Source organism: Salvelinus namaycush, unplaced genomic scaffold, assembly GCF_016432855.1.
Source record: "Salvelinus namaycush isolate Seneca unplaced genomic scaffold, SaNama_1.0 Scaffold240, whole genome shotgun sequence".
NCBI lineage: Eukaryota > Metazoa > Chordata > Actinopteri > Salmoniformes > Salmonidae > Salvelinus > Salvelinus namaycush.
This window is the reverse complement of record NW_024059231.1, coordinates 186,051-212,935: the sequence shown is the minus strand read 5'-3', so window position 1 is coordinate 212,935 and position 26,885 is coordinate 186,051. Positions and strand designations below refer to the sequence as shown.

General features: G+C 46.0%; 1 protein-coding gene across 1 annotated transcript in view; it reads left to right on the top strand.

Moving 5' to 3' along the window:
• The first annotated feature begins 4,876 nt into the window (after window positions 1–4,876).
• LOC120038849 (zinc finger protein 513-like) overlaps window positions 4,877–26,885 on the top strand; it is a 43,870-nt gene continuing 21,861 nt past the window's right edge. The window contains exons 1-3 of the mRNA XM_038984437.1: window positions 4,877–4,994; window positions 5,690–5,827; window positions 7,943–8,080. Of these exons, the coding sequence (XP_038840365.1) occupies window positions 5,788–5,827; window positions 7,943–8,080 (178 nt within the window). The 5' untranslated portion in view covers window positions 4,877–4,994; window positions 5,690–5,787. The remainder of the gene's footprint in view (window positions 4,995–5,689; window positions 5,828–7,942; window positions 8,081–26,885) is intronic.

Sequence of the window (26,885 nt, the reverse complement as noted above, 5' to 3'; positions counted from 1 at the left end):
GGGTTTTCAGTCCAACCCTCTTCCTGGAGATCTACCGTCCTGTAGGTTTTCACTCCAACCCTCTTCCTGGAGATCTACTGTCCTGTAGGTTTTCAGTCCAACCCTCTTCCTGGAGATATACTGTCCTGTAGGTTTTCAGTCCAACCCTCTTCCTGGAGATCTACTGTCCTGTAGGTTTTCAGTCCAACCCTCTTCCTGGAGATCTACTGTCCTGTAGGTTATCAGCCCAACCCTCTTCCTGGAGATCTACCGTCCTGTAGGTTTTCAGTCCAACCCTCTTCCTGGAGATCTACTGTCCTGTAGGTTTTCAGTCCAACCCTCTTCCTGGAGATCTACTGTCCTCTAGCTTTACAGTCCAACCCTCTTCCTGGAGATCTACCGTCCTGTGGGTTCACTCCAACCCTCTTCCTGGAGATCTACCGTCATGTGGGTTTTCAGTCCGAGTGTGAGCACTCACGTCGGTAGCCATGAAATGCTTTGAAAGGCTGGTCGTGGTTCACATCAACAGCATCCTCCCGGATACCCTAGACCCACTCCAATTCGCATACCGCCCCAACAGATCCACAGATGACGCAATCTCAATCGTACTCCCCTTTCCCACCTGGACAAAAAGAACACTTATGTGAGAATGCTGTTCATTGATTACAGCTCAGCGTTCAACATCATAGTACCCACGAAGCTCATCACTAAGCTAAGGACCCTGGGACTAAACACATCCCTCTGCAAATGGATCCTGGACTTCCTCTCGGGCCGCCCCCAGGTGGTAAGGGTAGGCAACAACACGTCTGCCACGCTGATCCTCAACACTGGGGCCCCTCAGGGGTGTGTACTTAGTCCCCTTCTGTACTCCCTGTTCACCCACGACTGCGTGGCCAAACACGACTCCAACACCATCATTGAGTTTGCTAACGACACAACAGTGGTAGGCCTGATCACTAACAACGATGAGAAAGCCTATAGGGAGGAGGTCAGAGAACTAGCAGTGTGGTGCCAGGACAACAACCTCTCCCTCAATGTGAGCAAGACCAAGGAGCTGATCGTGGACTACAGGAAAAGGCGGGCCGATCAGGCCCCCATTAACATCAACGGGGCTGTAGTGGAGAGGGTCGATAGTTTCAAGTTCCTTGGTGTCCACATCACCAACAAACTATCATGGTCCAAACACACCAAGACAGTCGTGAAGAGGGCACGACAAAGCCTATTCCCCCTCAGGAGACTGAAAAGATTTGGCATGGGTCCCCAGATCCTCAAAAAGTTATACAGCTGCACCATCGAGAGCATCCTGACCGGTTGCATCACCGCCTGGTATGGCAGCTGCTCGGCATCTGACTGTAAGGCACTACAGAGGGTAGTGTGTACGGCCCAGTACATCACTGGGGCCAAGCTTACTGCAATCCAGGACCTACAGAATAGGCAGTGTCAGAGGAAAGCCCATAAAATTGTCAGAGACTCCAGTCACCCAAGTCATAGACTGTTTTTTCTGCTACCGCACGGCAAGCGGTACCAGAGCGCCATGTCTAGGACCAAAAGGCTCCTTAACAGCTTCTACCCCTAAGCCATAAGACTGCTTGGGGGTATTACTTATACATTGACCCCCCCAAATTTGTTTTGTAGCTACTCGCTGTTTGTCTATGCATAGTCACTTCACCCCTACCTACATGTACAAATTACCTGTACCCCCGCACATTACCAGTACCTCCTGCAAATAGCCCCATTATTGTGTTACTTTTTACTTTATTTGGTAAATATTTCTTAACTCTTCTTCTCTTCTTCTCTTTCTTAACTCTTCTTCTTGAACTGCACTGTTCGTATATATATATATATCCGTTTTAGAGACAATAATCCATTGCCTAGAAAACATATTATATTATTTCAGATTATATCCTGAACATTTTTGCGGGGAGAAAAGTCAAAACGTATTAAGAATCCCTTTGAGACGCATCGAAAGCGATACCATATGGCACCATTCAACACCTCGTTTTATAGGCTAAACACCATATCATCACACGGCCGGTCTATTATTAATTAGGGGGTCTGACCAAGGCAGCAGTGCAGGGAGTGGTGAGGTTATTACATATTCCACCTCATTCAGAATTTTAAAATAAACGTTCCATTCATCCGGTTATAAGCATGCATACATCATAACGGTTTCTGGTTCGTTCTACTCAAAACGAGTGATATTGACATTACGCACATCCCCAATATATTTCTAATGAGTAAAACGGCACCTTTACCTCTCTCTCCAGCGTGTTGTCTTCCTATTCGAGAATCAACAACTAACTCGTCTCCTCGAACAGCAGAGTAGCGCGAACCTCCCACTGTTCTAAAACATATCTGGACATCAAAGCTTAGCTACAAAATTAGTCAAGAGTGAATTTCGCAGGGTCCCACAGTCGGAGAAATTGTAGCGTATGACGCTGCGGAGGAGATCCCCCTACCCTTTGTAGAGCGAGCTTCCCCGTTATTTCACTCGCAGGCGCCTGTTGGTTCATATTGGGGAGGGAGGGTGGGTGCAACCGTCCGGCTGCCTGCGGGTGGCAGGCTGTAGTGACATAGACCGATTCAATAAGCATTTCTCTACGGCTGGCCATGCTTTCCACCCGGCTACCCCCTACCCTGGTCAACTGCCGGGCACCCTCCACAGCAACCTGCCAAAGCCCCCACCATTTCTCCTTCACCCAAATCCAGATAGCTGATGTTCTGAAAGAGCTTCAAAATCTGGACCCCTACAAATCAGCCGGGCTAGACAATCTGGAACATCTATTTCTGAAATTATCTGCCGAAATTGTTGCAACCCCTATTACTAGCCTGTTCAACCTCTCTTTCGTATCGTCTGAGATTCCCAAAGATTGGAAAGCTGCCGTGGTCATCCCCCTCTTCAAAGGGGGGGACACTCTAGACTCAAACTGCTACAGACCTATATCTATCCTACACTGTCTTTCTAAGGTCTTCGAAAGCCAAGTTAACAAACAGATTACCGACCATTTCGAATCCCACCGTACCTTCTCCGCTATGCAATCTGGTTTCAGAGCTGGTCATGGGTGCACCTCAGCCACGCTCAAGGTCCTAAACGACATCATAACCGCCATCGATAAGAGACATTACTGTGCAGCCGTATTCATCGACCTGGCCAAGGCTTTCGACTCTGTCAATCACCACATTCTTATTGGCAGACTCGACAGCCTTGGTTTCTCAAATGATTGCCTCGACTGGTTTACCAACTACTTCTCTGATAGAGTTCAGTGTGTCAAATCGGAGGGACTGTTGTCCGGGACCTCTGGCAGTCTCTATGGGGGTGCCACAGGGTTCAATACTCGGGCCGACTCTCTTCTCTGTATACATCAATGATGTTGCTCTTGCTGCTGGTGATTCTCTGATCCACCTCTACGCAGACGACACCATTCTGTATACTTCTGGCCCCTCTTTGGACACTCTGTTAACTAACCTCCAGACGAGCTTCAATGCCATACAACTCTCCTTCTGTGGCCTCCAACTGCTCTTAAACGCAAGTAAAACTAAATGCATGCTATTCAATCGATCACTGCCCGCACCTGCTCGCCCGTCCAGCATCACTACTCTGGACGGCTCTGACTTAGAATACGTGGACAACTACAAATACCTAGGTGTCTGGTTAGACTGTAAACTCTCCTTCCAGACTCACATTAAGCATCTCCAATCCAAAATTAAATCTAGAATCGGCTTCCTATATTGCAACAAAGCATCCTTCACTCACGCTGCCAAACATACCCTCGTAAAACTGACCATCCTACTGATCCTCGACTTCGGTGATGTCATCTATAAAATAGTCTCCAACACTCTACTCAACAAACTGGATGCAGTCTATCACAGTGCCATCCGTTTTGTCACCAAAACCCCATACACTACCCATCATTGCGACCTGTACGCTCTCGTTGGTTGGCCCTCGCTTCATACTCGTTGCCAAACCCACTGGCTACAGGTTATCTACAAGTCTCTGCTAGGTAAAGCCCCGCCTTATCTCAGCTCACTGGTCACCATAGCAGCACCCAATCGTAGCACGCGCTCCAGCAGGTATATCTCACTGGTTACCCCCAAAGCCAATTCCTCCTTTGGTCGTCTTTCCTTCCAGTTCTCTGCTGCCAATGACTGGAACGAACTGCAAAAATCTCTGAAGCTGGAGTCTCATATCTCCCTCACTAGCTTTAAGCACCAGCTGTCAGAGCAGCTCACAGATCACTGCACCTGTACATAGCTAATCTGTAAACAGCCCATCTATCTACCTCATCCCCATACTGTATTTATTTATTTATCTTGCTCCTTTGCACCCCAGTATCTCTACTTGCACATTCATCTTCTGCACATCTACCATTCCAGTGTTTAATTACTATATTGTAATTACTTCACCATCATGGCCTATTTATTGCCTTAACTTACCTCATTTGCACTCACTGTATATATACTTTTTGTTTTCTTTTGTTCTACTTTATTATTGATTGTATGTTTTGTTTATTCCATGTGTAACTCTGTGTTGTTGTATGTGTCGAATTGCTATGCTTTATCCAGGTCGCAGTTGCAAATGAGAACTTGTTCTCAAGTAGCCTACCTGGTTAAATAAAGGTTAAATAAAATGTATAAATAAAATTAAAAATAGGCTTAACCTCAAATTTCTCCATAAAATAGGTTAAAATGTGCGATCTTAATATATTCCGAAACAGACATTTTAAGAGATTGAATAAGAATGTATAAGAATATAATAACGTCTTCTTCTCCTGTCACAGCACATGAAATACACAAACATATACATTTCACATGGCTAAAATGATTAGAAACAGAAAATAACTACAAGTACCATGACACAGACGACCGGAAATTAATTTAGGAAGCGGAAACACGTGCAACAGCGGAAGCGAATGTATACAATGGAAATCAAAAAATCAATTAAGTTATGAAAAACAATATTAATTGCCTTTCTTTGTCGCCGCTGCAGATAAAGAAATGGCGGATATATAGACACGGTAATTTAGATCTCGTTTATGCACGGGTACATGGAGCTTTACTGGCTACAGTCGAGAGGTTTATTTACTATATGTAGCTTTGTAAATAAACGGTAGCTTGATAGCTAACTGGCTAATTTAGCACATACTGTACTTGCTGTTTAGCTAGCTAGCTACTAATGTTAACCTGCACGCTATCATTAACTATTAAGCTTTCAGAGTACTCCATATATAACAAACCGGATATGAATATCTAACATTAGCTAGCTATAATTCTTACGTTACTCTTTTGTTTGCTCTTTCAGACAAATTAGCCTGGTAACGTTGTGCAGTCGTTCATGTTAGCTAGCCAACATCATTAACTAGCTGGCTAGCTGTCCACAAAGGATCATTAAGGGCCAGGAGCAAGCTGCAACAACATCCGAACGATAGCCAGCGATTCGATCTGTCTGCATTATGATACTCTACTTAGCAAGCCATCCAACGTTAGCTCGCTAACTAGCGTTTGTTATTTAAAGTGGCATTTTAATCATTGGTGTGGAGCTGGCAGGTCCGTGTATCACACGTTTGGTTTGCTAGCTAGTTAGCTAACTAGTAAATGGCTATACCGGGGCAATAGAGATAGCTTGGGCCAATTATGCCTGAATTGCTTGAAAATGCATTGTCATATCTGGTTGATTGACAACGCTATTTATCTGTGTTTGTGTGACTATTAGAACCACTGGAGAAGCAGTTTCATGGATAAAAACAGAATGAGCTGATAGTTCCAGAGGTCTTTCAGAAGAGGTGGCAGAAGAGAGAGGCTGACCGGAAGATGCCAAGAAGAAAACAACAGAATCCTCAACCTGTCAAGTGTAAGGGCTCAAACTGTCACATTCCTATAACTGTAAGCCACTGTTCTATGCATTGGGCCAGTATAGAACAGAGAACGTTGATCCATTCTCTAGAGGGCAACATGCATGTTATGCTAATGACGTTCGTGATCTTTGTGCTCTGGTCTTAACGTTTCCTGTATGAGAGCAGATGGTCAAATATGAAATACAGGAACTGGACCAGTTTTAGGGTGGGAACTAATGGTGACCACTTTCTAACACGCTGAAGAGTGGGATCATCAAGTTCATGTAGCTAGAGACCAAACAATGCCAGAGACATAGAAATGGACACAAACAATCTGTCCTCACGTGGACATTTTACTGGAGATCCTGGCTATGCTTAAACATTTGTTTTCACTTTCTAATCTTTGAGGAACACATGTATAAGATTTTATTTATTTTTAATATAAAAAACTATCAGTCAGGAAATGACTTATTAGGTAAGATACCGGAAGTGGCTCTGTCCCAATTTGTCTTCCTGTGATTACTCACATCCAATCTCCTCGCCTCCTCAACCATATTGAAGAAAAAATGTCCGCTGTCCTTCCTTCCGATGTGTTTTGAGAAGGAGGTGAGGAGATGGGAATTGAGGAAAGGTGAATTAAGAAAGCCAGTGACTTGAATATGATTTAAGATACAGGAAATGTCCCCGGCTACGTCATAGAAACACTTTACCAGGCGTCTTCTTCTCATCGATGGCAGCAGATGGGATCTTGTCATTAACATTGGCTACTGCCTTAACTACAGTCCTCCTCTCCAATGGTCAAAGACCAATTAAGGTTACGTCTCAAATGGTACCCTATTCTAGCCTGACGACTCACACTAAATTATTTTTGCTGCTGTCGTTCGCTACATTACTTCAGTCTGAGCCTGATGTCATTGAAGTCGTTTGTGGTTTTCGAGGGGGCACGAGGGCCGTTTTGTACAAAACAAAGTCCTCAACGCTTTTGGTCGTCTCTAACCAATCGGAGTATCAAAGCCAATGACTGATTTTCAAAAACCGCAGCTTTACCCACCTGTGTGACTGGCTCTGGCCCAACCCATTGGTTTCTGGAGAAATCAGACGGCCTCGAATATGTTGGCATTCGGTGAAGGGTCGGGGAATGCACTCGGAAAGGGAGATACCTAGTCAGTTGTGCAACTGAAATGTGTCTTCTGCATCAGAGGAGTGCGGGGGGCTACCTTAGTCGACAATCCACTGTTACCTGCCGAAGACGTTGATAACTGCCTTGCTCAGGGTCAGAACGACAGATTTTTACCTTGTCAGCTCGGGTATTCACTCATTGTGGAGAAGAAACTAATGTCCATGAGCCCCATATGGCTCTGGTCAAAAGTAGTGAATTATACAGGGAGGCAGCCACTGACTCATGTACTGTCATGCATGACATTCTCCACTAGAGGGCAGCAGAGTATTAGCTCACTCAGAAGGCCTTTAAAGGGATACTTTGGGATTTTGGCACTACTTCCCCATAGTCAGATGAACTTGTGGATACAATTTTCATGTCTCTGTGTCCAGTATGAAGGAAGTTAGCGGTACCTTCCCGAGCAAATGCTAACTAGCGTTAGCACAATGACTGGAAGTCAATGGCTGGAAGTCTACATACCTAATACATAATGAATGACATCCGGCCGTGATTGAGAGTCCCATAGGGCGGCACACAATTGGCCCAGTGTCGTCCGGGTTTGGCCGGGGTAGGCCGTCATTGTAAATAAGAATTTGTTCTTAACTGACTTGCCTAGTTAAATAAAGGTATAAAAAATTTATAAATACCAGTAGACTTCCAGTCATTGCCAAAATCCCGAAGTATCGCTTTAATTGTGGCAGACTGTCTTGGAAATTACAGGCAGCTGGTGTCTTTGACTATTGAATATTCATAGCTGTGTGTCAAGGGTGTTTTTGTTTTTTACATTAACTTGGAGCAATGAACATTTCTGTCAGTAAGGCTAGAAAAACATGGCTTGATTAATATTCATACTTTCTCACATCCTTATGACTTCTAACCTTCATGTAAAGCGATTTTCTAGCAAACTATTTTATTTTTTACGAGATTTATTAATTCCCTGACGAATATAAATAAAGGTTGTTTTGTGTTTCAGTGGATTCTGAAGATGGTGTATTAACCATCGGAGCTCCAGGAAGCCTGACCTTGAAGGCAGATTTTCTTCTGGGACACGACCTTGAGTTTGGTGACCCCGGCCATGACAAGATCCTAGGCCTGGACGACAAGTACTCAGGTTGGTACTAAATGTATTAAAGCTTTATTCAGACAGGTTGGTACTAAATGTATTAAAGCTTTATTCAGACAGGTTGGTATTTAATTTATTAAAGCTTTATTCAGACAGGTTGGTACTAAATGTATTAAATCTTTATTCAGACAGGTTGGTACTAAATGTATTAAATCTTTATTAAGACAGGTTGGTATTTCATTTATTAATGTGTTATTCAGACAGGTTGGTACTAAATGTATTAAATCTTTATTCAGACAGGTTGGTACTAAATGTATTAAATCTTTATTCAGACAGGTTGGTATTTCATTTATTAAAGTGTTATTCAGACAGGTTGGTTTTGTTGGATGGAAATATAACTTGAGATGTGGCGCACTTAACTATACAATTGTTAGGCCTAAATCAAGACCTTAATCACTACAAAAAAAAGTATGAAAATGTATGCACTGACTACTGTAAATTGCTCTGAATAAGAGCGTCTGCTAAATTACTAAAATGTCATGTAAATGTCATGATGGGCGATTGAGATCAAATCTATTTTATAACCGAGACCTTTTCCATGATAGAAGCATGTCATGGAGGTCAAAAAGTTTACAGCTGAATTAATCTTGCAATGCCAGACACATTTGAGATATTCTGGAGACCACCAGACCTAGAACAGTCGGGGTCAAGGTATGGCTGGTGTGAATTTTTTTTACAATATCGTCTATAATGGTATTTTAATGCAGTGCTGAATTAAATGAAAAGTTCTACAAATTGGACTACTTCACTGTCAGTTCGGTCCTTGTTTGGTTGAGTATGTAACGATCAGATTGGAGAAAGCCCATTAAAACCACTTAGGATTAATTTGTTGCCATTCTAGGGTCATGCACAGCACTACTCATAAAACATATTTAGAACTTTCATTATTCAGATACTGTCAAATACTGCCAAAAATTATAAAAATATTGTAAAATTATATATATGGGGCGGCAGGTGGTTAGAGCGTTGGACTTGTAACTGAAAGGTTGCAAGATCGAATCCCCGAGCTGACAAGGTAAAAATCTGTCGTTCTGCCCCTGAACAAGGCAGTTCCTAGGCCGTCATTTAAAATAAGAATTAAGAATGAAAAAAATATTGGCCTGAGTTATCTGCATAACCTGCATACTAGCCTTGTTGGGTTTTAGATTTGTGCCTTGTTGGGTTTTAGATTGGTGCCTTGTTGGGCTTCAGCCTTGTTGGGTTTTAGACTGGTGCCTTGTTGGGCTTCAGCCTTGTTGGATTTTAGACTGGTGCCTTGTTGGGTTTTAGACTGGTGCCTTGTTGGGTTTTAGACTGGTGCCTTGTTGGGTTTTAGACTGGTGCCTTGTTGGGTTTTAGACTGGTGCCTTGTTGGGTTTTAGACTGGTGCCTTGTTGGGCTTCAGCCTTGTTGGGTTTTAGACTGGTGCCTTGTTGGGCTTTAGACTGGTGCCTTGTTGGGTTTTAGACTGGTGCCTTGTTGGGTTTTAGACTGGTGCCTTGTTGGGTTTTAGACTGGTGCCTTGTTGGGTTTTAGACTGGTGCCTTGTTGGGCTTCAGCCTTGTTGGGTTTTAGACTGGTGCCTTGTTGGGCTTCAGCCTTGTTGGGTTTTAGACTGGTGCCTTGTTGGGCTTCAGCCTTGTTGGGTTTTAGACTGGTGCCTTGTTGGGTTTTAGACTGGTGCCTTGTTGGGTTTTAGACTGGTGCCTTGTTGGGTTTTAGACTGGTGCCTTGTTGGGTTTTAGACTGGTGCCTTGTTGGGCTTCAGCCTTGTTGGGTTTTAGACTGGTGCCTTGTTGGGCTTCAGCCTTGTTGGGTTTTAGACTGGTGCCTTGTTGGGCTTTAGACTGGTGCCTTGTTGGGTTTTAGACTGGTGCCTTGTTGGGTTTTAGACTGGTGCCTTGTTGGGTTTTAGACTGGTGCCTTGTTGGGCTTTAGACTGGTGCCTTGTTGGGCTTTAGACTGGTGCCTTGTTGGGCTTTAGACTGGTGCCTTGTTGGGCTTCAGCCTGGTTGGGTTTTAGACTGGTGCCTTGTTGGGCTTCAGCCTTGTTGGGTTTTAGACTGGTGCCTTGTTGGGCTTCAGCCTTGTTGGGTTTTAGACTGGTGCCTTGTTGGGTTTTAGACTGGTGCCTTGTTGGGCTTCAGCCTTGTTGGGTTTTAGACTGGTGTCTTGTTGGGCTTCAGCCTTGTTGGGTTTTAGACTGCTGTCTTGTTGGGTTTTAGACTTGTTGGGTTTAATGACTGGTGCCTTGTTGGGTTTTAGACTGGTGCCTTGTTGGGCTTCAGCCTTGTTGGGTTTTAGACTGGTGCCTTGTTGGGCTTCACCCTTGTTGGGTTTTAGACTGGTGCCTTGTTGGGCTTCAGCCTTGTTGGGTTTTAGACTGGTGCCTTGTTGGGTTTTAGACTGGTGCCTTGTTGGGTTTTAGATTGGTGCCTTGTTGGGCTTCAGCCTTGTTGGGTTTTAGACTGGTGCCTTGTTGGGTTTTAGACTGGTGCCTTGTTGGGCTTCAGCCTTGTTGGGTTTTAGACTGGTGCCTTGTTGGGCTTCAGCCTTGTTGGGTTTTAGACTGGTGCCTTGTTGGGTTTTAGACTGGTGCCTTGTTGGGTTTTAGACTGGTGCCTTGTTGGGTTTTAGACTGGTGCCTTGTTGGGTTTTAGACTGGTGCCTTGTTGGGCTTCAGCCTTGTTGGGTTTTAGACTGGTGCCTTGTTGGGTTTTAGACTGGTGCCTTGTTGGGTTTTAGACTGGTGCCTTGTTGGGCTTCAGCCTTGTTGGGTTTTAGACTGGTGCCTTGTTGGGCTTCAGCCTTGTTGGGTTTTAGACTGGTGCCTTGTTGGGTTTTAGACTGGTGCCTTGTTGGGCTTCAGCCTTGTTGGGTTTTAGACTGGTGCCTTGTTGGGCTTTAGACTGGTGCCTTGTTGGGTTTTAGACTGGTGCCTTGTTGGGTTTTAGACTGGTGCCTTGTTGGGTTTTAGACTGGTGCCTTGTTGGGTTTTAGACTGGTGCCTTGTTGGGTTTTAGACTGGTGCCTTGTTGGGTTTTAGACTGGTGCCTTGTTGGGCTTCAGCCTTGTTGGGTTTTAGACTGGTGCCTTGTTGGGCTTCAGCCTTGTTGGGTTTTAGACTGGTGCCTTGTTGGGTTTTAGACTGGTGCCTTGTTGGGTTTTAGACTGGTGCCTTGTTGGGTTTTAGACTGGTGCCTTGTTGGGCTTCAGCCTTGTTGGGTTTTAGACTGGTGCCTTGTTGGGCTTCAGCCTTGTTGGGTTTTAGACTGGTGCCTTGTTGGGCTTTAGACTGGTGCCTTGTTGGGTTTTAGACTGGTGCCTTGTTGGGTTTTAGACTGGTGCCTTGTTGGGTTTTAGACTGGTGCCTTGTTGGGCTTTAGACTGGTGCCTTGTTGGGCTTTAGACTGGTGCCTTGTTGGGCTTCAGCCTTGTTGGGTTTTAGACTGGTGCCTTGTTGGGCTTCAGCCTTGTTGGGTTTTAGACTGGTGCCTTGTTGGGCTTCAGCCTTGTTGGGTTTTAGACTGGTGCCTTGTTGGGTTTTAGACTGGTGCCTTGTTGGGCTTCAGCCTTGTTGGGTTTTAGACTGGTGTCTTGTTGGGCTTCAGCCTTGTTGGGTTTTAGACTGCTGTCTTGTTGGGTTTTAGACTTGTTGGGTTTAATGACTGGTGCCTTGTTGGGTTTTAGACTGGTGCCTTGTTGGGCTTCAGCCTTGTTGGGTTTTAGACTGGTGCCTTGTTGGGCTTCACCCTTGTTGGGTTTTAGACTGGTGCCTTGTTGGGCTTCAGCCTTGTTGGGTTTTAGACTGGTGCCTTGTTGGGTTTTAGACTGGTGCCTTGTTGGGTTTTAGACTGGTGCCTTGTTGGGTTTTAGATTGGTGCCTTGTTGGGCTTCAGCCTTGTTGGGTTTTAGACTGGTGCCTTGTTGGGTTTTAGACTGGTGCCTTGTTGGGCTTCAGCCTTGTTGGGTTTTAGACTGGTGCCTTGTTGGGCTTCAGCCTTGTTGGGTTTTAGACTGGTGCCTTGTTGGGTTTTAGACTGGTGCCTTGTTGGGTTTTAGACTGGTGCCTTGTTGGGTTTTAGACTGGTGCCTTGTTGGGTTTTAGACTGGTGCCTTGTTGGGCTTCAGCCTTGTTGGGTTTTAGACTGGTGCCTTGTTGGGTTTTAGACTGGTGCCTTGTTGGGTTTTAGACTGGTGCCTTGTTGGGTTTTAGACTGGTGCCTTGTTGGGCTTCAGCCTTGTTGGGTTTTAGACTGGTGCCTTGTTGGGTTTTAGACTGGTGCCTTGTTGGGTTTTAGACTGGTGCCTTGTTGGGTTTTAGACTGGTGCCTTGTTGGGCTTCAGCCTTGTTGGGTTTTAGACTGGTGCCTTGTTGGGCTTCAGCCTTGTTGGGTTTTAGACTGGTGCCTTGTTGGGTTTTAGACTGGTGCCTTGTTGGGTTTTAGACTGCTGTCTTGTTGGGTTTCAGACTTGTTGGGTTTAATGACTGGTGCCTTGTTGGGTTTTAGACTGGTGCCTTGTTGGGCTTCAGCCTTGTTGGGTTTTAGACTGGTGCCTTGTTGGGTTTTAGACTGGTGCCTTGTTGGGTTTTAGACTGGTGCCTTGTTGGGTTTTAGACTGGTGCCTTGTTGGGCTTCAGCCTTGTTGGGTTTTAGACTGGTGCCTTGTTGGGTTTTAGACTGGTGCCTTGTTGGGCTTCAGCCTTGTTGGGTTTTAGACTGGTGCCTTGTTGGGCTTCAGCCTTGTTGGGTTTTATACTGGTGCCTTGTTGGGTTTTAGATTTGTGCCTTGTTGGGTTTTAGATTGGTGCCTTGTTGGGCTTCAGCCTTGTTGGGTTTTAGACTGGTGCCTTGTTGGGTTTTAGACTGGTGCCTTGTTGGGCTTCAGCCTTGTTGGGTTTTAGACTGGTGCCTTGTTGGGCTTCAGCCTTGTTGGGTTTTAGACTGGTGCCTTGTTGGGTTTTAGACTGGTGCCTTGTTGGGCTTTAGACTGGTGCCTTGTTGGGCTTCAGCCTTGTTGGGTTTTAGACTGGTGCCTTGTTGGGCTTCAGCCTTGTTGGGTTTTAGACTGGTGCCTTGTTGGGCTTCAGCCTTGTTGGGTTTTAGACTGGTGTCTTGTTGGGCTTCAGCCTTGTTGGGTTTTAGACTGCTGTCTTGTTGGGTTTTAGACTTGTTGGGTTTAATGACTGGTGCCTTGTTGGGTTTTAGACTGGTGCCTTGTTGGGCTTCACCCTTGTTGGGTTTTAGACTGGTGCCTTGTTGGGCTTCAGCCTTGTTGGGTTTTAGACTGGTGCCTTGTTGGGCTTCACCCTTGTTGGGTTTTAGACTGGTGCCTTTTTGGGCTTTAGACTGGTGCCTTGTTGGGTTTTAGACTGGTGCCTTGTTGGGTTTTAGACTGGTGCCTTGTTGGGCTTTAGACTGGTGCCTTGTTGGGCTTTAGACTGGTGCCTTGTTGGGCTTTAGACTGGTGCCTTGTTGGGCTTCAGCCTTGTTGGGTTTTAGACTGGTGCCTTGTTGGGCTTCAGCCTTGTTGGGTTTTAGACTGGTGCCTTGTTGGGTTTTAGACTGGTGCCTTGTTGGGTTTTAGACTGGTGCCTTGTTGGGTTTTAGATTGGTGCCTTGTTGGGCTTCAGCCTTGTTGGGTTTTAGACTGGTGCCTTGTTGGGTTTTAGACTGGTGCCTTGTTGGGCTTCAGCCTTGTTGGGTTTTAGACTGGTGCCTTGTTGGGCTTCAGCCTTGTTGGGTTTTAGACTGGTGCCTTGTTGGGTTTTAGACTGGTGCCTTGTTGGGTTTTAGACTGGTGCCTTGTTGGGTTTTAGACTGGTGCCTTGTTGGGCTTCAGCCTTGTTGGGTTTTAGACTGGTGCCTTGTTGGGTTTTAGACTGGTGCCTTGTTGGGTTTTAGACTGGTGCCTTGTTGGGCTTCAGCCTTGTTGGGTTTTAGACTGGTGCCTTGTTGGGCTTCAGCCTTGTTGGGTTTTAGACTGGTGCCTTGTTGGGTTTTAGACTGGTGCCTTGTTGGGCTTCAGCCTTGTTGGGTTTTAGACTGCTGTCTTGTTGGGTTTCAGACTTGTTGGGTTTAATGACTGGTGCCTTGTTGGGTTTTAGACTGGTGCCTTGTTGGGCTTCAGCCTTGTTGGGTTTTAGACTGGTGCCTTGTTGGGTTTTAGACTGGTGCCTTGTTGGGTTTTAGACTGGTGCCTTGTTGGGTTTTAGACTGGTGCCTTGTTGGGTTTTAGACTGGTGCCTTGTTGGGCTTCAGCCTTGTTGGGTTTTAGACTGGTGCCTTGTTGGGCTTCAGCCTTGTTGGGTTTTAGACTGGTGCCTTGTTGGGTTTTAGACTGGTGCCTTGTTGGGCTTCAGCCTTGTTGGGTTTTAGACTGGTGCCTTGTTGGGCTTCAGCCTTGTTGGGTTTTATACTGGTGCCTTGTTGGGTTTTAGATTTGTGCCTTGTTGGGTTTTCGATTGGTGCCTTGTTGGGCTTCAGCCTTGTTGGGTTTTAGACTGGTGCCTTGTTGGGTTTTAGACTGGTGCCTTGTTGGGCTTCAGCCTTGTTGGGTTTTAGACTGGTGCCTTGTTGGGCTTCAGCCTTGTTGGGTTTTAGACTGGTGCCTTGTTGGGTTTTAGACTGGTGCCTTGTTGGGCTTTAGACTGGTGCCTTGTTGGGCTTCAGCCTTGTTGGGTTTTAGACTGGTGCCTTGTTGGGCTTCAGCCTTGTTGGGTTTTAGACTGGTGCCTTGTTGGGCTTCAGCCTTGTTGGGTTTTAGACTGGTGTCTTGTTGGGCTTCAGCCTTGTTGGGTTTTAGACTGCTGTCTTGTTGGGTTTTAGACTTGTTGGGTTTAATGACTGGTGCCTTGTTGGGTTTTAGACTGGTGCCTTGTTGGGCTTCACCCTTGTTGGGTTTTAGACTGGTGCCTTGTTGGGCTTCAGCCTTGTTGGGTTTTAGACTGGTGCCTTGTTGGGCTTCACCCTTGTTGGGTTTTAGACTGGTGCCTTGTTGGGTTTTAGACTGGTGCCTTGTTGGGTTTTAGACTGGTGCCTTGTTGGGTTTTAGACTGGTGCCTTGTTGGGCTTTAGACTGGTGCCTTGTTGGGCTTTAGACTGGTGCCTTGTTGGGCTTCAGCCTTGTTGGGTTTTAGACTGGTGCCTTGTTGGGCTTCAGCCTTGTTGGGTTTTAGACTGGTGCCTTGTTGGGCTTCACCCTTGTTGGGTTTTAGACTGGTGCCTTGTTGGGCTTTAGACTGGTGCCTTGTTGGTTTTTAGACTGGTGCCTTGTTGGGTTTTAGACTGGTGCCTTGTTGGGTTTTAGACTGGTGCCTTGTTGGGTTTTAGACTGGTGCCTTGTTGGGCTTTAGACTGGTGCCTTGTTGGGCTTTAGACTGGTGCCTTGTTGGGCTTTAGACTGGTGCCTTGTTGGGCTTCAGCCTTGTTGGGTTTTAGACTGGTGCCTTGTTGGGCTTCAGCCTTGTTGGGTTTTAGACTGGTGCCTTGTTGGGTTTTAGACTGGTGCCTTGTTGGGTTTTAGACTGGTGCCTTGTTGGGCTTCAGCCTTGTTGGGTTTTAGACTGGTGTCTTGTTGGGCTTCAGCCTTGTTGGGTTTTAGACTGCTGTCTTGTTGGGTTTTAGACTTGTTGGGTTTTATGACTGGTGCCTTGTTGGGTTTTAGACTGGTGCCTTGTTGGGTTTTAGACTGGTGCCTTGTTGGGTTTTAGATTGGTGCCTTGTTGGGCTTCAGCCTTGTTGGGTTTTAGACTGGTGCCTTGTTGGGTTTTAGACTGGTGCCTTGTTGGGCTTCAGCCTTGTTGGGTTTTAGACTGGTGCCTTGTTGGGCTTCAGCCTTGTTGGGTTTTAGACTGGTGCCTTGTTGGGTTTTAGACTGGTGCCTTGTTGGGTTTTAGACTGGTGCCTTGTTGGGTTTTAGACTGGTGCCTTGTTGGGTTTTAGACTGGTGCCTTGTTGGGTTTTAGACTGGTGCCTTGTTGGGTTTTAGACTGGTGCCTTGTTGGGCTTCAGCCTTGTTGGGTTTTAGACTGGTGCCTTGTTGGGTTTTAGACTGGTGCCTTGTTGGGCTTCATCCTTGTTGGGTTTTAGACTGCTGTCTTGTTGGGTTTTAGACTTGTTGGGTTTAATGACTGGTGCCTTGTTGGGTTTTAGACTGGTGCCTTGTTGGGCTTCACCCTTGTTGGGTTTTAGACTGGTGCCTTGTTGGGTTTTAGACTGGTGCCTTGTTGGGTTTTAGACTGGTGCCTTGTTGGGCTTCAGCCTTGTTGGGTTTTATACTGGTGCCTTGTTGGGTTTTAGACTGGTGCCTTGTTGGGCTTCAGCCTTGTTGGGTTTTAGACTGGTGCCTTGTTGGGCTTCACCCTTGTTGGGTTTTAGACTGGTGCCTTGTTGGGCTTCAGCCTTGTTGGGTTTTAGACTGGTGCCTTGTTGGGTTTTAGACTGGTGCCTTGTTGGGTTTTAGACTGGTGCCTTGTTGGGCTTTAGACTGGTGCCTTGTTGGGCTTTAGACTGGTGCCTTGTTGGGCTTCAGCCTTGTTGGGTTTTAGACTGGTGCCTTGTTGGGCTTCAGCCTTGTTGGGTTTTAGACTGGTGCCTTGTTGGGCTTCATCCTTGTTGTGTTTTAGACTGGTGCCTTGTTGGGCTTCAGCCTTGTTGGGTTTTAGACTGGTGTCTTGTTGGGTTTTAGACTGCTGTCTTGTTGGGTTTTAGACTTGTTGGGTTTTAGACTGGTGCCTTGTTGGGTTTTAGACTGGTGCCTTGTTGGGTTTTAGACTGGTGCCTTGTTGGGTTTTAGACTGGTGCCTTGTTGGGTTTTAGACTGGTGCCTTGTTGGGCTTTAGACTGGTGCCTTGTTGGGCTTTAGACTGGTGCCTTGTTGGGCTTCAGCCTTGTTGGGTTTTAGACTGGTGCCTTGTTGGGCTTCACCCTTGTTGGGTTTTAGACTGGTGCCTTGTTGGGCTTTAGACTGGTGCCTTGTTGGTTTTTAGACTGGTGCCTTGTTGGGTTTTAGACTGGTGCCTTGTTGGGTTTTAGACTGGTGCCTTGTTGGGTTTTAGACTGGTGCCTTGTTGGGCTTTAGACTGGTGCCTTGTTGGGCTTTAGACTGGTGCCTTGTTGGGCTTTAGACTGGTGCCTTGTTGGGCTTCAGCCTTGTTGGGTTTTAGACTGGTGCCTTGTTGGGCTTCAGCCTTGTTGGGTTTTAGACTGGTGCCTTGTTGGGTTTTAGACTGGTGCCTTGTTGGGTTTTAGACTGGTGCCTTGTTGGGCTTCAGCCTTGTTGGGTTTTAGACTGGTGTCTTGTTGGGCTTCAGCCTTGTTGGGTTTTAGACTGCTGTCTTGTTGGGTTTTAGACTTGTTGGGTTTTATGACTGGTGCCTTGTTGGGTTTTAGACTGGTGCCTTGTTGGGTTTTAGACTGGTGCCTTGTTGGGTTTTAGATTGGTGCCTTGTTGGGCTTCAGCCTTGTTGGGTTTTAGACTGGTGCCTTGTTGGGTTTTAGACTGGTGCCTTGTTGGGCTTCAGCCTTGTTGGGTTTTAGACTGGTGCCTTGTTGGGCTTCAGCCTTGTTGGGTTTTAGACTGGTGCCTTGTTGGGTTTTAGACTGGTGCCTTGTTGGGTTTTAGACTGGTGCCTTGTTGGGTTTTAGACTGGTGCCTTGTTGGGTTTTAGACTGGTGCCTTGTTGGGTTTTAGACTGGTGCCTTGTTGGGCTTCAGCCTTGTTGGGTTTTAGACTGGTGCCTTGTTGGGTTTTAGACTGGTGCCTTGTTGGGCTTCATCCTTGTTGGGTTTTAGACTGCTGTCTTGTTGGGTTTTAGACTTGTTGGGTTTAATGACTGGTGCCTTGTTGGGTTTTAGACTGGTGCCTTGTTGGGCTTCACCCTTGTTGGGTTTTAGACTGGTGCCTTGTTGGGTTTTAGACTGGTGCCTTGTTGGGTTTTAGACTGGTGCCTTGTTGGGCTTCAGCCTTGTTGGGTTTTATACTGGTGCCTTGTTGGGTTTTAGACTGGTGCCTTGTTGGGCTTCAGCCTTGTTGGGTTTTAGACTGGTGCCTTGTTGGGCTTCACCCTTGTTGGGTTTTAGACTGGTGCCTTGTTGGGCTTCAGCCTTGTTGGGTTTTAGACTGGTGCCTTGTTGGGTTTTAGACTGGTGCCTTGTTGGGTTTTAGACTGGTGCCTTGTTGGGCTTTAGACTGGTGCCTTGTTGGGCTTTAGACTGGTGCCTTGTTGGGCTTCAGCCTTGTTGGGTTTTAGACTGGTGCCTTGTTGGGCTTCAGCCTTGTTGGGTTTTAGACTGGTGCCTTGTTGGGCTTCATCCTTGTTGTGTTTTAGACTGGTGCCTTGTTGGGCTTCAGCCTTGTTGGGTTTTAGACTGGTGTCTTGTTGGGTTTTAGACTGCTGTCTTGTTGGGTTTTAGACTTGTTGGGTTTTAGACTGGTGCCTTGTTGGGTTTTAGACTGGTGCCTTGTTGGGTTTTAGACTGGTGCCTTGTTGGGTTTTAGACTGGTGCCTTGTTGGGTTTTAGACTGGTGCCTTGTTGGGCTTCAGCCTTGTTGGGTTTTAGACTGGTGCCTTGTTGGGCTTCAGCCTTGTTGGGTTTTAGACTGGTGCCTTGTTGGGTTTTAGACTGGTGCCTTGTTGGGCTTCAGCCTTGTTGGGTTTTAGACTGGTGTCTTGTTGGGCTTCAGCCTTGTTGGGTTTTAGACTGCTGTCTTGTTGGGTTTTAGACTTGTTGGGTTTAATGACTGGTGCCTTGTTGGGTTTTAGACTGGTGCCTTGTTGGGTTTTAGACTGGTGCCTTGTTGGGTTTTAGACTGGTGCCTTGTTGGGCTTCAGCCTTGTTGGGTTTTAGACTGGTGCCTTGTTGGGCTTCAGCCTTGTTGGGTTTTAGACTGGTGCCTTGTTGGGTTTTAGACTGGTGCCTTGTTGGGCTTCAGCCTTGTTGGGTTTTAGACTGGTGCCTTGTTGGGCTTCAGCCTTGTTGGGTTTTAGACTGGTGTCTTGTTGGGTTTTAGACTTGTTGGGTTTAATGACTGGTGCCTTGTTGGGTTTTAGACTAGTTACAGTCTTGTCTCATCGCTGCAACTCCCGTACGGACTCGGGAGAAACACAGTACACCTGGCGACCGTGTCAACATGCACTGCGCCCGGCCTGCCACAGGAGTCGCTAGTGCGCGATGGGCCTGCCACAGGAGTCGCTAGTGCGCGATGGGACAAGGATATCCCTACCGGCTAAACCCTCCCCTAACCCAGACGACGCTGGGACAATTGTGCAGTCGCGGCCGGCTGTGACAGAGCCTGGACTCGAACCCAGAATCTCTAGTGGCACAGCTAGCACTGCGATGCAGTGCCTTAGACCACTGCGCCACTCGGGAGGCCCGTCTTTCTTTCCTTAATGCGTTTGAGCCAATCAGTTGTGTTGTGACAAGGTAGGGGTGGTGATATACAGAAGATAGCCCTATATGGTAAAAGACCAAGTCCATATTATGGCAAGAACAGCTCAAATAAGCAAAAAGAAACGACAGTCCATCATTACTTTAAGACATGAAGGTCTGTCAATCTGGAAAATGTAAAGAACTTTGAACGTTTCTTCAAGTGCAGTCGCATAAACCATGAAGTGCTATGATGAAACTGGCTCTCACAAGGACCGCCACAGGAAAGGAAGACCCAGAGTTACCTCTGCTGCAGAGGATAAGTTAATAGAGTTACCAGCCTCAGAAATTGCAGCTCAAATAAATGCTTCACAGAGTTCAAGTAACAGACACATCTCAACATCAACTGTTCAGAGGAGACTGTGTGAATCAGGCCTTCATGGTTGAATTGCTGCAAAGAAACCACTACTAAAGGACACCAATAACAAGAAGAGACTTGCCTGGGCCAAGAAACACAAGCAATGGACATTAGACTGATGGAAATTTGTCCTTTGGTCTGATGAGTCCACATTTGAGACATTTGGTTCCAACCGCCGTGTCTTTGTGTGACGCAGAGTAGATGAACGGATGATCTCTGCATGTGTGGTTCCCACCGTTGAAGCATGGAGGAGGACGTGTGATGGTGCTTTGCTGGTGACACTGTATGTGATTGATTTAGAATTCAAGGCACACTTAACCAGCATGGCTACCACAGCATTCTGCAGCGATACGCCATCCCATCTGGTTTGGGCTTAGTGGGACTATCATTTGTTTTACGACAGGACAATGACCCAACACACCTCCAGGCTGTGTAAGGGATATTTTACCAAGAAGGATAAGCTGGTTGAGAGAATGCCAAGGGTGTGGAAAGCTGTCAACTTTGAAGAATCTAAAATATATTTTGATTTGTTTAACACTTTTTTTGGTTACTACATGATTCCATGTGTTATTTCATAGTTTTGATGTCTTCACTATTATTCTACAATGTAGACAATAGTACACATTTAAAAAATAAAATAAAAACTTGAATGGGTAGGTGTGTCCAAACTTTTGACTGGTACTGTTGCTCCACATTGATCTGGTACTGGTACTCCCTGTATATAGCTCCACATTGATCTGGTACTGGTACTTCCTGTATATAGCTCCACATTGATCTGGTACTGGTACTCCCTGTATATAGCTCCACATTGATCTGGTACTCCCTGTATATAGCTCCACATTGATCTGGTACTGGTACTCCCTGTATATAGCTCCACATTGATCTGGTACTGGTACTTCCTGTATATAGCTCCACATTGATCTGGTACTTCCTGTATATAGCTCCACATTGATCTGGTACTTCCTGTATATAGCTCCACATTGATCTGGTACTGGTACTCCCTGTATATAGCTCCACATTGATCTGGTACTGGTACTCCCTGTATATAGCTCCACATTGATCTGGTACTCCCTGTATATAGCTCCACGTTGATCTGGTACTTCCTGTATATAGCTCCACGTTGATCTGGTACTGGTACTTCCTGTATATAGCTCTACATTGATCTGGTACTCCCTGTATATAGCTCCACATTGATCTAGTACTTCCTGTATATAGCTCCACGTTGATCTGGTACTGGTACTTCCTGTATATAGCTCTACATTGATCTGGTACTCCCTGTATATAGCTCCACATTGATCTGGTACTTCCTGTATATAGCTCCACGTTGATCTGGTACTGGTACTTCCTGTATATAGCTCCACATTGATCTGGTACTGGTACTCCCTGTATATAGCTCCACGTTGATCTGGTACTGGTACTTCCTGTATATAGCTCCACATTGATCTGGTACTCCCTGTATATAGCTCCACATTGATCTGGTACTGGTACTTCCTGTATATAGCTCCACATTGATCTGGTACTCCCTGTATATAGCTCTACATTGATCTGGTACTGGTACTTCCTGTATATAGTTTCGCATTGATCTGGTACTTCCTGTATATAGCTCCACATTGATCTGGTACTGGTACTTCCTGTATATAGTTTCGCATTGATCTGGTACTTCCTGTATATAGCTCCACATTGATCTGGTACTGGTACTTCCTGTATATAGTTTCGCATTGATCTGGTACTGGTACTCCCTGTATATAGCTTCACATTGATCTGGTACTTCCTGTATATAGCTCCACATTGATCTGGTACTCCCTGTATATAGCTAGTTGTATTTGGCACATGTGATAAATACGATTTGATTTGAGAGAGGGAGGGAGCTAGCAGCTGTAGGCTATTAGGGAGGGGAGGCTGTGTGTATGTGTGTGATGGATTTTATGGTCAATCCAGCATCTGAAGTGGCCATACAGCATTTACAGTAACGTGGCCTCCGCAAAAGTTAAGAGCAGTCATACCTATTGTGCTTCGGGGAGTGCACCTCTTAAAACGCACCACTCAGGGCTAATTTCTATAGCCAGCCAGCTAATTACAAGCAACTGGCTGAACGAAAGAATACCTTACTACTTTTGGGATGTTGGACTCCAATTCCTGTGTGCTTGACATAGGAGCTCAGCCAAGATGGCATCAAGTAAAAAGGCGATTTCCCACATGCATCTCCATTTCAACCTTTGATTATATCTTTTTTTGGTTTTACGAACTTGTCCCGCAACTGCCTCCACTTCTTGTGGCAAGCTTCCATTTCCATCGATGCGGTAACGAGGTCAACCAAAACCATGTTAACGCCATGGTGAAAAGATGCCGTGGTGGAAATATCCGAATCTCTTCATTGCCCCCCAGCAAAATTAGCCTACATTTGTATTTCCCACTATATTGAGGTAAAAATCGGAGTATACTGCTTGTATGGATGTCAACCCCAATACAAGTTCATGTCATTAATCAACTACATTACAAACAACTTACTACCTACCACCACCGATTTCTGTATGCTTGCTATGCTAACAGCTGATACAAACGGGAGTTAACATTTAGCAGTCACTTCTAAACCTGAAAAGGGTCAACTTCTAAATGTTATGCAGCAAAAACAGCCAAATATATCAAAATCGGACTTTAGTAACCCCATTGTGGGCCTTCATCAATCATGACGGATTTGACGAATATCCACATTGTTACAGCAGATTTATTGAATGTGCGCCAATCCAGCGTCGTCCTTCTATCCCCCACGGTCGGTGACCTCTACCGTATCTATCCCCGATCTCTTTCCAGGAGTTCAAACTCATTTTCATGTTTAAAAAAAAATCCCTACACGAGATATAGACATATGTTTATTTTTGGAAACTTGTTCTGATAGCCTTTCGTCAAAGTTCTCCCATGTTTGTTGTGAAGGAAATTGTCAAGGAAATGTGTTTGCACAGGATGAACTGGCCCTACCTACCGTCAAACCATCATGTTGATACGGAGCTATGCGGAGCCCTCCACATTGTTAGAACATTTGCGGGGCGCACGGCATCCCAGTATGTAGTTTTGATTTGGCAACAAGCATCTGAAGGCTCGGCAATTCCGTCACACACTCTGTATGGCGACTCCGCACCACATTACCAGATCAAGCATAACGCCACGTGGTTATTGCTGTACGGTACATTTGACTTATTCTACACAATCCATGCGCCGCATAACAACAAAAATTATCGCGTTACACATTAGTAACTTCTAAGGTGTTTTTTTACTGGTAGGCAAAGCTAAGGCATGCGACACTGCACACTAGTCCGGCTGATGATTTGCAGCAGTGCGGATTGCCTCCCAATGAAATGAATGGGCTTCTGCCGGAACACATACAGTTTGATGCAACCGTTGTGCACGAGGCGTAAATCACTAAATGCCTATTTTATGGTCATTGTGGGAATCTGCGGTGGCCGCACAGCATTTATGACTGATGCGGCCACCGCAGAAGTCAGGGCATTCATACTCCTTGCGCTTCGCAGAGTGGAGCAGAGCTGTTGTCAAGGAAGTGAGTTTGTGTTTCTACAGGAATTACCAGTACCAGATCAATGTGGAGCTATATACAGGAAGTACCAGATCAATGTGGAGCTATATACAGGGAGTACCAGATCAATGTGGAGCTATATACAGGAAGTACCAGATCAATGTGGAGCTATATACAGGAAGTACCAGATCAATGTGGAGCTATATACAGGGAGTACCAGATCAATGTGGAGCTATATACAGGAAGTACCAGTACCAGATCAATGTGGAGCTATATACAGGGAGTACCAGTACCAGATCAATGTGGAGCTATATACAGGAAGTACCAGATCAATGTGGAGCTATATACAGGGAGTACCAGATCAATGTGGAGCTATATACAGGGAGTACCAGATCAATGTGGAGCTATATACAGGAAGTACCAGTACCAGATCAATGTGGAGCTATATACAGGAAGTAGCAGATCAATGTGGAGCTATATACAGGAAGTACCAGATCAATGTGGAGCTATATACAGGAAGTACCAGATCAATGTGGAGCTATATACAGGAAGTACCAGATCAATGTGGAGCTATATACAGGAAGTACCCGATCAATGTGGAGCTATATACAGGAAGTACCAGATCAATGTGGAGCTATATACAGGAAGTACCAGATCAATGTGGAGCTATATACAGGAAGTACCCGATCAATGCGGAGCTTTATACAGGGAGTACCAGATCACTGTGCAGAGGTACAAGGTATTTGAGGTAGATATGTACATGGAAGGCAGGGTAAAGGGACTAGGTATTAGTAAAATAAAGAACAGTGTAGCAGCAGCAAATGATGTGTGTGTACAGTGCATTCGGAAAGTATTCAGACCCCTTGACTTCTCACATTTTGTTACTTTACAGCTTTATTCTAAGATGGATGAAATAAGATAAACATCTCATCAATCTACACACAATACCCCATAATGACATCACAATACCCCATAATGACATCACAATACTCCATAATGACATCACAATACCCCATAATGACAAAGCGATAAAAAATTTGAAATGTTTACAAATGTATTACAAATAAAAACCAAATACCTTATTTACATAAGTATTCAGACCCGTTGCTATGAGACTCGAAATTGAGCTCAGGGGCATCCTGTTTCCATTGATCATCCTTGAGATGTTTCTACAACTTGATTGGAGTCCACCTGTGGTAAATTCAATTGATTGGACATGATTTGGAAAGGTGCACACCTGTCTATATAAGGTCCAACAGTTGACAGTGCATGTCAGAGCAAAAACCAAGCCCTGAGGTTGAAGGAATTGTCTGTAGAGCTCAGAGACAGGATTGTGTCGAGGCACAGATCTGGGGAAGGGTACCAAATCATTTCTGCAGCATTGAAGGTCCCCAAGAACACAGTGGCCTCCATCATTCTTAAATGGAAGAAGTTTGGAACCACCAAGACTATTCCTAGAGCTGGCCGCCCGGCCAAACTGAGCAATTGGAGGAGAAGGGCCTTGGTCAGGGAGGTGACCAAGAACCCGATGGTCACTCTGACCGAGCTCTAGAGTTACTCTGTGGAGATGGGAGAAACTTCCAGAAGGACAACCATCTCTGTAGCACTCCACCAATCAGGCCTTTATGGTAGAGTGGCCAGATGGTTGGCAATCCTCAGTAAAAGGCACATGACAGCCCGCTTGGATTCGGCCAAAAGGCACCTAAAAGAAACTAGATTATCTGGTCTGATGAAACTAAGATTTAACTATTTTTCACAATGCCAAGTGTCATGTCTGGAGGAAACCTGGCACCATCCCTACGGTGAAGCATGGTGGTGGCAGCATCTTGCTGTGGGGATGTTTTTCAGCGGCAGGAACTGGGAGACTAATCAGGATTGAGGAAGAGATGAACGGAGCAAAGTACAGAGAGATCCTTGATGAAAACCTGCTCCAGAGTGCTCAGACCTCAGACTGGGGTGAAGGTTCACCTTCCAACAGGACAATGACCCTAAGCACACAGCCAAGACAACACAGGAGTGGCTTCAGGACAAGTCTCTGAATGTCCTTGAGTGGCCCAACCAGAGCCTGGACTTGAACCCGATCGAACATCTCTGGAGAAACCTGAAAATAGCTGTGCAGCGACGCTCCCGAGCCAACCTGACAGAGCTTGAGAGGATCTGCAGAGAAGAATGGGAGAAACTTCCCAAATACAGGTGTGCCGAGCTTGTAGCATCATACTGAAGAAGACTCGAGGCTGTAATCGCTGCCAAAGGTTCGTCAACAAAGTACTGAGTAAAGGGTCTGAATACATATGTAAATGTGATATTTCAATACATGTGCAAAATATTATAACAGTGTTTTTGCTTTGTCTTTATGGGATATTGTGTGTAGATTGAGGGGGGAAAAAAACCAAATGAATAATTTTAGAATAAGGCTGTAACGTAACAAAATGTGTAAAAAGTCAAGGGGTCCGAATACTTTCCGAATGCACCGTATATAGTCTGGTGAGTGTTTATAAGTCAGTGCAAGATAGTCCGGGTAACCATTAATTCGCTATTTAGCGGTCTTATGGCTATTTAGTAGTCTTATGGCTTCTGGGTAGACGCTGTCTCGGAGCCTGTTGGTCCAAAAGCCGATGCTACGGTACAGTTTGCCAGTTGGTAGGAGAGTCTATGGTTTGGGTGGCTGGAGTCTTGGATTTTTTGGGGGGCCTTCCTCTGACACTGCCTGACATAGAGGTTGTGTAACAGTGGTTGTGCCTGTGGGGGCCAATTTTATTTTTCCCATTATGAGTATGCCCCTTTCACACGCTGTAGTCTTTAGCGAGGTAGCGCTGTAGTCTTTAGCGAGGTAACGCTGTTGGTAGTTTGAGGTAACGCTGTTGGTAGTTTGAGGTAACGCTGTTGGTAGTTTGAGGTAACGCTGTTGGTAGTTTGAGGTAACGCTGTTGGTAGTTTGAGGTAACGCTGTTGGTAGTTTGAGGTAACGCTGTTGGTAGTTTGAGGTAACGCTGTAGTCTTTAGCGCAGTAACGCTGTAGTCTTTAGCGTGGTAACGCTGTAGTCCTTAGCGAGGTAACGCTGTAGTCCTTAGCGAGGTAACGCTGTAGGTGGTTCGTCAGGTAACGCTGTAGGCTTTCACGAGGTAACGCTGTAGGCTTTCACGAGGTGGGGAGTTTGCGAGGTAACCCTGTGGGGAGACCGCGAGGTAACCCTGTGGGGAGACCGCGAGGTAACCCTGTGGGGAGACCGCGAGGTAACCCTGTGGGGAGACCGCGAGGTAACCCTGTGGGGAGACCGCGAGGTAACGCTGTGGGGAGACCGCGAGGTAACGCTGTGGGGAGACCGCGAGGTAACGCTGTGGGGAGACCGCGAGGTAACGCTGTGGGGAGACCGAGAGGTAACCCTGTGGGGAGACCGCGAGGTAACCCTGTGGGGTTAGACCGAGAGTGGGGAGACCGAGAGGTAACCCTGTGGGGAGACCGAGAGGTAACCCTGTGGGGAGACCGAGAGGTAA